Source organism: Osmerus eperlanus, unplaced genomic scaffold (genome assembly GCF_963692335.1).
Source record: "Osmerus eperlanus unplaced genomic scaffold, fOsmEpe2.1 SCAFFOLD_897, whole genome shotgun sequence".
In the NCBI taxonomy this organism is placed as follows: Eukaryota; Metazoa; Chordata; class Actinopteri; order Osmeriformes; family Osmeridae; genus Osmerus; species Osmerus eperlanus.
In genome coordinates this window covers 1-8,413 of record NW_026911725.1, presented here as the reverse complement: position 1 = coordinate 8,413, position 8,413 = coordinate 1, and the positions used below count along the sequence as shown (strand labels likewise).

The window sequence follows — 8,413 nt, the reverse complement described above, 5'->3', positions numbered from 1 at the left end:
CTAACTAACCTGCTAACCAACCTGCTAACTAACCAGCCCTCAGTCCTCAACCTGCTAACTAACCAGCCCTCAGTCCACAACCTGCTAACTAACCAGCCCTCAGTCCACAACCTGCTAACTAACCAGCCCTCAGTCTACAACCTGCTAACTAACCAGCCCTCAGTCCACAACCTGCTAACTAACCAGCCCTCAGTCCACAACCTGCTAACTAACTAGCCCTCAGTCCACAACCTGCTAACTAACCAGCCCTCAGTCCACTAACCAGCTAACCAACTAACCAGTCTAACTAACACGTAGTTTCCTGCTGCTGACAGTTAGCGTGCAGTGATGATGTCATTACATCTGCGCCCACCGTGTGACCTCACGAGGGCTTCTCTCCCCTCCCAGAATGCACCTGTAACGGCCACTCCAGCCAGTGCCACTTCGACATGGCGGTGTTCCTGGCCACGGGCAACTCCAGCGGCGGTGTGTGTGACGACTGTCTCCACAACACTATGGGCCGCAACTGTGAGATGTGTAAACCTTTCTACTACCAGGACCCCAGCAGGGACATCAGAGACCCCCGAGTCTGTGTGGGTGAGTCTGGAGGAGGGGGAGTGTGTGTGTGTGTGTGTGAGTCTGGAGGAGGAGGGGTGTTGGTGAGTCTGGAGGAGGGTGTGTGTGTGTGTGTGTGTGCGTGCGTGTGTGTGTTGGTGAGTCTGGAGGGTGTGTGTGTCTGATTATAAGATTTGCATCTCTTTCAATATACTGACCCTAGCCTGACCCCCCTGTTTCCACCCCCCCCCCCCCCCCAGCCTGTGACTGTGACCCAGACGGCTCCATGGAGGGGGGGGTATGTGACGGGCAGGACGACCCATCCCAGGGCTATGTCTCTGGGCAGTGTCGCTGCAAGCAGCACGTGGAGGGTCCTCGCTGTGACCGCTGCCTCTCCGGCTTCTACGGGCTCAGCGCCGACGACCCCCAAGGCTGCCAACGTGAGGGGGGAAGAGGGGGAGGAGGGGGGGGAGGGGGAGAGGGGGAGGGGAGGAGGGGGGGGGGAGAGGGAGGAGGGGGGGGGAGGAGAGGGAGGAGGGGGAGGAGGGGAGAGGGAGGAGGGGGAGGAGGAGGGGGAGGGGGAGGCAGCGGGGGAGAGGGAGGAGGGGGAGGAGGGGGAGGGGGAGGCAGCGGGGGAGAGGGAGGAGGGGGAGGAGGGGGAGGGGGGAGGAGGGGGGAGGAGGGGGAGGCAGCGGGGGAGAGGGAGGAGGGGAGGATGGGGAGGATGGGGAGGAGGGGGAGAGGGGGAGAGGGAGGAGGGGGGGGGAGGGGGGGGAGAGGTATTTGGACGTACTATATAGTATGGTAGGATGGGTTTAAGGACGCGTCCTAAACATGACGTTTGTTTGTCCTGAATCACATCATTTACTAACCCTAACCCTTGACCTTTGCCCTCCAGCGTGCCAGTGTGACCCCCGGGGTACGGTGTCGGGGGCCTCCCAGTGTGACCCCGTCAGCGGAGACTGTTTCTGTAAACGTCTGGTGACCGGGCGCAGCTGTAACCAGTGTCTGGTGAGACAACCTCCATTGTCTTCCGCCTTCTCCTCCACCTCTCTCTCCATCCCCCTCTCTCTCCACCACTCTCTCTCCATCCCCCTCTCTCTCCACCACTCTCTCCATCCCCCTCTCTCTCCACCACTCTCTCTCCATCCCCCTCTCTCTCCACCACTCTCTCTCCATCCCCCTCTCTCTCCATCCCCCTCTCTCTCCACCACTCTCTCTCCATCCCTCTCTCTCTCCATCCCTCTCTCTCTCCACCACTCTCTCTCCCTCCCTCCACCTCTCTCTGTCTGTTCTATACCTCTTGTCTCATGCACGCTCTGTCCCTCCCTCCCAGTTGCCCTCCCTCCGATTCCCTCTCCCTCGCCCCCTCTCTCCCGCCATCTCTCTCTCTCTCCCCCTTCCTCTCTCCACCACTCTCTCCCCCTTCCTCTCTCTCCCCCTCCCTCTCTCCACCACTCACTGTCTCTCTCTCCCCCTGTCTGGGCCTCCCAATGTGCCCTCGGTGTTACACAGTGAATCACTTTCTATTAGAAGTCACCTTGTGCCCCAGCTCTGCCAGTAACACGACCCAGGAATGAGCCCTCTTGTCTGGAGCTCGCTCTAAATTTAGCCCAGGGATGTGAGGCCTGTCCGGTTGGTGTGGGCTTCCAGCTGCCCTAACATGGTCAGCTGTCGTCCGTTCCAAGAACAGAGTGTGATGATCACCATGTTATATTTCAGTCCAGTTCAGGCTGCTGCTGAACATGAATAGTCTGGAATGTCTTTAAATAACTGGAAATTATTTAATAACATAAATAACTCTTGCCTGTTTGTCTGCCTACCTACCTACCTGTCTGTCTGTCTGTCTTACTGCCTGTCTGTCTTACTGCCTGTCTGTGTCTCTATGCCCCTCCCCCAGCCGGAACACTGGGCTCTGAGCCACGACCAGAGTGGCTGCCGGGACTGTGACTGCGATGTGGGCGGAGCCACAGACAACCAGTGAGTAACCTTTTTTCTGTACACTACGCAATCTGCCCTCCCCCCGTCATAGTAACATGAGCCGTGTGTGTGTGTGTCCTCAGCTGCTCCATGGAGACAGGCCAGTGTAGCTGTCGTAGTCACATGACCGGCCGCCAGTGCACCAAGGTGCTCTCTGGGTATTTCTTCATGGCTCTGGACCACCTGACGTACGAGGCTGAGCTGGCTGGGATGGGACAGGTACCCATACTGTAGGACTGCTGCCTTAGTGGGCCAGGTACCCATACTGTAGGACTGCTGCCTTAGTGGGCCAGGTACCCATACTGTAGGACTGCTGCCTTAGTGGGCCAGGTACCCATACTGTAGGACTGCTGCCTTAGTGGGACAGGTACCCATACTGTAGGACTGCTGCCTTAGTGGGACAGGTACCCATACTGTAGGACTGCTGCCTTAGTGGGCCAGGTACCCATACTGTAGGACTGCTGCCTTAGTGGGCCAGGTACCCATACTGTAGGACTGCTGCCTTAGTGGGCCAGGTACCCATACTGTAGGACTGCTGCCTTAGTGGGCCAGGTACCCATACTGTAGGACTGCTGCCTTAGTGGGCCAGGTACCCATACTGTAGGACTGCTGCCTTAGTGGGCCAGGTACCCATACTGTAGGACTGCTGCCTTAGTGGGCCAGGTACCCATACTGTAGGACTGCTGCCTTAGTGGGCCAGGTACCCATACTGTAGGACTGCTGCCTTAGTGGGCCAGGTACCCATACTGTAGGACTGCTGCCTTAGTGGGCCAGGTACCCATACTGTAGGACTGCTGCCTTAGTGGGCCAGGTACCCATACTGTAGGACTGCTGCCTTAGTGGGCCAGGTACCCATACTGTAGGACTGCTGCCTTAGTGGGACAGGTACCCATACTGTAGGACTGCTGCCTTAGTGGGCCAGGTACCCATACTGTAGGACTGCTGCCTTAGTGGGCCAGGTACCCATACTGTAGGACTGCTGCCTTAGTGGGCCAGGTACCCATACTGTAGGACTGCTGCCTTAGTGGGCCAGGTACCCATACTGTAGGACTGCTGCCTTAGTGGGACAGGTACCCATACTGTAGGACTGCTGCCTTAGTGGGCCAGATACCCATACTGTAGGACTGCTGCCTTAGTGGGCCAGGTACCCATACTGTAGGACTGCTGCCTTAGTGGGACAGGTACCCATACTGTAGGACTGCTGCCTTAGTGGGCCAGGTACCCATACTGTAGGACTGCTGCCTTAGTGGGCCAGGTACCCATACTGTAGGACTGCTGCCTTAGTGGGCCAGGTACCCATACTGTAGGACTGCTGCCTTAGTGGGCCAGGTACCCATACTGTAGGACTGCTGCCTTTACACTGCAGCGACGCGATGCGAGCGACAACATGTTTTCCATTCATTTTCAATGGAGCCAGGCGAATCGCAGTGTTTTCTTGTTTCTCGTAACGTAGCAACCATGGTAAACATTTCTAGCTTTCAGTTTTTAAGATGGAGGAGAAACTAATCGCCTGTGTGGCTGCATATCCAGTCCTGTACGATACGTCTCTGTATTTGTACAAAGACATTAATAAAAAGAATGAGGCCAGGCGCAGGTTTGCCGACGTTGTCGGTGCTCCTGGTGGGTTTTTTGTACTTTCAAATTCAGTCTCTCGTCACATTAGTTACGTAACTTTGTTCTGGTAACTAGCTAGTTACAGTAGTAGCCCGGCTGGAACTCCCTGGTCGTATCGACAGATTAGCAGAGACTTTGAGTACTATAATAAAACGTTTTTACACATGTCAACGATATGTCTATTAAACAGTTTTGTATTTTGTATACAAACTGTTTGTAAACCCAAGTCTGAACACTTGGCCATGACAACTACAACAGTGACTTTAGAGAACTACAATTCTACATTAATCTGTTTGATACGCCCCCGCACGTGGTGAACTGTGGGAAGGCGAGCGATGGCAAGCGATTCGCGTCGCTGCAGTGTAAACGCACTGTTAGTGGGACAGGTACCCATACTGTAGGACTGCTGCCTTAGTGGGACAGGTACCCATACTGTAGGACTGCTGCCTTAGTGGGACAGGTACCCATACTGTAGGACTGCTGCCTTAGTGGGACAGGTACCCATACTGTAGGACTGCTGCCTTAGTGGGACAGGTACCCATACTGTAGGACTGCTGCCTTAGTGGGACAGGTACCCATACTGTAGGACTGCTGCCTTAGTGGGACAGGTACCCATACTGTAGGACTGCTGCCTTAGTGGGCCAGGTACCCATACTGTAGGACTGCTGCCTTAGTGGGCCAGGTACCCATACTGTAGGACTGCTGCCTTAGTGGGCCAGGTACCCATACTGTAGGACTGCTGCCTTAGTGGGCCAGGTACCCATACTGTAGGACTGCTGCCTTAGTGGGCCAGGTACCCATACTGTAGGACTGCTGCCTTAGTGGGCCAGGTACCCATACTGTAGGACTGCTGCCTTAGTGGGCCAGATACCCATACTGTAGGACTGCTGCCTTAGTGGGCCAGGTACCCATACTTTTCTGTCTACATTCTCTCTTACTTTGTGTTTGACACTGTGTGTGTGTGTGTGTGTGTGTGTCAGGGCTGCAGTGTGGAGCTCAGGGAGCAGCAGGCCGGAGCCTCCTGGACGGGTACTGGGTTCGCCCGTGTGCCGGAGGGGGGCAGCCTGGACTTCTCCATCAACAACGTGCCCTTCTCCATGGAATATGACCTGCTCATACGCTACGAGACACAGGTCAGCATGAGTGTGGGCTTGTGTGTGTGTAGATCCTGTGTGTGCGTGTGTTGATCCTGTGTGTGTGTGTTGATGCTGTGTGTGTGTGCGCGCGCAGCTCCCCAGGGACTGGGAGGAGGTGCGCGTGATAGTGGAGCGCCCAGGGCCCATCCCCACCAGCAGCCCCTGTGGGAACACCATCCCTGCTGATGACAGACGCTCACTCTCTCTGCCTGCCGGCTTCAGGTGACACACACACCAACGCACGCACGCTGGTCATATACAGACTATATATATGTAATGATCCACTTGTGTGTGTGTGTGTGTGCAGGTTGGTGGTGCTGCCCCAGTCTGTGTGTCTGGAGAGAGGGGTGAGTTATACTCTGAGGCTGGAGTTCATCCGTTACCAAGACGGCAACAACATTCTGACCGGCTCCTCCAACATCTACATCCTGGTGGACTCTGTGAGTAGAACCTGACTCTCTGACTCCCTGACTCTCTGACTCCCTGACGCTCTGACTCCCTGACGCTCTGACTCCCTGACGCTCGGACTCCCTCTGACTCCCTCTGACTCCCTCTGACTTCCTCTGACTCCCTGACGCTCTGACTCTCTGACTCCCTGATGCTCTGACTCTCTGACTCCCTGATGCTCTGACTCCCTGACGCTCTGACGCTCTGACTCTCTCTCCCTCTCTCCATCCCTCCAGATCTCCCTGCTCCCTCGCTACTCCTCCCTGGAGATGTTCACCGCCGGCGACCCCTCCTCTGTTGCCAGGAAACAGAGTTATGAGCGCTACCGTTGCCACGACGGCGGCAAGGCGGTGATCCGTCCCCCTATGAGTGACTTCTGTGCCGAGCTCATGACCAGCATGTCTGCCGTCATCAACGACGGAGCGCTGCGTACGTCTCAACCCTGTGTGTGTGTGTGTGTGTGTGTGTGTGTGTGTGTGTGCGTGTGACGGAGCGCTGCGTACGTCTCAGCCCCCCCATGCAGATCACACCCTCTGTCATCCTCTATGATAACATGATATTAACTAAGCCCATGAATGCCTGGCCCCCGCAGCGTGTGGGTGTGACCTCCAGGGGGCGCTCAGCTCCGTGTGCGAGGTGCGTGGGGGCCAGTGTCACTGCAGGCCCAACGTGATTGGACGACGCTGCAACCAGTGTGCCCCTGGGACATACGGGTTTGGACCTGCAGGATGTAAAGGTGAGGAGACGCACACACACACACCTACACACACACACAATGCTCATATGGCCCCCCCTGACCCCTCCAAACCCCCCTAACCCCCCTTCCCCAGCCTGTGACTGCAGCGTGGAGGGGTCTCTCTCTAGGTTCTGTGACCAGCTGGCTGGTCAGTGCCCGTGTCGCACGGGTGCCTTTGGTTTGCACTGCGACGCGTGCCAGCCGGGTCACTGGGGCTTCCCTAACTGCCGGGCCTGTGAGTGTAACAGCCACGCGGACGCCTGTGATCAGAGGACTGGAGCCTGCCTGGCCTGCAAACACCACACCGGGGGGGACAAGTGTGACAGGTGTGTGTGTGTGTGTGTGCATGTATGTGGTCTGTGTGTGACCAGTGTGTGTGTGTGTGCATGTATATGTGGTCTGTGTGTGACCGGTGTGTGTGTGTGTGTGCATGTATGTGGTCTGTGTGTGACCGGTGTGTGTGTGCATGTATATGTGGTCTGTGTGTGACAGGTGTGTGTGTGTGTGCATGTATGTGGTCTGTGTGTGACCGGTGTGTGTGTGTGTGCATGTATGTGGTCTGTGTGTGACGTGTGTGTGTGTGCATGTATGTGGTCTGTGTGTGACCGGTGTGTGTCTCAAACTGACAAGCCCTCTTTCCCATTCCAAGATGTGCCAACGGTTACTACGGAAACCCGGTTCTGGGCACAGGTAACCAAGGTAACCAGTGCCGCCCGTGCCCCTGTCCAGACGGGCCAGACACCGGACGTCATTTTGCTGCGTCCTGTTACCAGGACAACCGCAACAGACAGGTGGTCTGCAACTGTAACCAGGGTTACACAGGTCAGGCCACGCCTTCCTCTGCCTCCTCCTATCATGTCTTCTTTCCTTTCTTCCTCTCCTTCTCCTCTTCTTCTCCCTGCCCTCCTCTCTCCTCCTCCAGGAGACGAGAGGAGGAGAGAGGGAGTATTGAGGCAGAGGCAGTGTTGGTATGGACAGGTACCTGTTAATGTGATCAGTATATCTCTCCCCCTCTCTCACACAGTCAGCATGACTGTACTGAGATCTCATGGAGGGTGTTTATGACACAGTCTCTCATGCAGCGAGGAGCTGTGTTATAGGGTTATAAAATAAGTTCTCTAAGTTTATCTAAAAGGTTTTTGTAAAGGGTTCACTTGTAGGTTCTGTGAGGAATCTGAAAGGTTGTTTAGCAGATTCTCTAAAGGAGTTTTCAAAGAGCTCTTTGGCAGGTTCTTAAAGGGGTGTCTGGCAAGATGTGTGTGTGTGTGTGGGTGTGTGGGTGTGTGTGTGTGTGTGTGTGTGTGGGTGTGGGTGTGTGTGTGTGTGTGTGTGTGTGTGTGTGGGTGAGGATGGTAACGTGTTGTCTCATCATTCAGGTGTGGTTAAACGCTCCATGGGGAACGCCAAGCGTGAGTAACTATGGTGACCCCCCCCCCCTCCACTCCCACCTCCTACCAGACTAGCTGCATGGCTTAAGCCCCCCCCCCCCCCCCCCCTCGGAACATCCGGGGGTTCTATGTGGAACATTAAAGTTTGTTCTTTCTGGAACATCAAGGTTGTATCTGGATAATAATGAGATTCTATGTGGAACATTATGGTTCTATGAGGAATATTTTAGTTTTATGTGGAACATTAGGGTTCTAATGGAAACAGTAGGGTTATTTATGGAATGTTAGGGTTGCATCTGGTACTTCAGGGTGGAACATTAGGGTTCTATCCAGACCAGACAGATACATCGCCCCTTGTGTTTGTAAGACTGCACCCCCCCTCCCCTATCTCTGCCCTCCCCCCCACCCCCCCCACCCCACCCCCCCTCCACTGGCTTCCTGTTATCACATGGTCCACACTGTCAACTCTCCTGTACGGGGCTGTAATCTGAGGATATCCTGTTGGGGGAGGGGGAGGGGGTGGGTGGCAGCTGGAGGCTGTCATACTAAGCCCCTCCCACATCCTGTCCACTCCCACC

At 55.6% G+C, this 8,413-nt stretch overlaps 1 protein-coding gene across 1 annotated transcript; it reads left to right on the top strand.

Moving 5' to 3' along the window:
- Nucleotides 1-357: 357 nt before the first annotated feature.
- Nucleotides 358-7,295, top strand: LOC134016517 (laminin subunit beta-1-like; the record flags this gene model as incomplete). Its single annotated transcript, XM_062455874.1, has 12 exons — nt 358-576; nt 795-974; nt 1,433-1,545; nt 2,435-2,514; nt 2,598-2,733; nt 5,109-5,261; nt 5,359-5,486; nt 5,572-5,704; nt 5,948-6,140; nt 6,304-6,447; nt 6,542-6,773; nt 7,097-7,295. Coding segments are annotated over exons 1-12 (1,839 nt in total), but the record flags the coding sequence as incomplete, so codon positions are not given.
- Between the last annotated feature and the right edge of the window lie 1,118 nt (nt 7,296-8,413).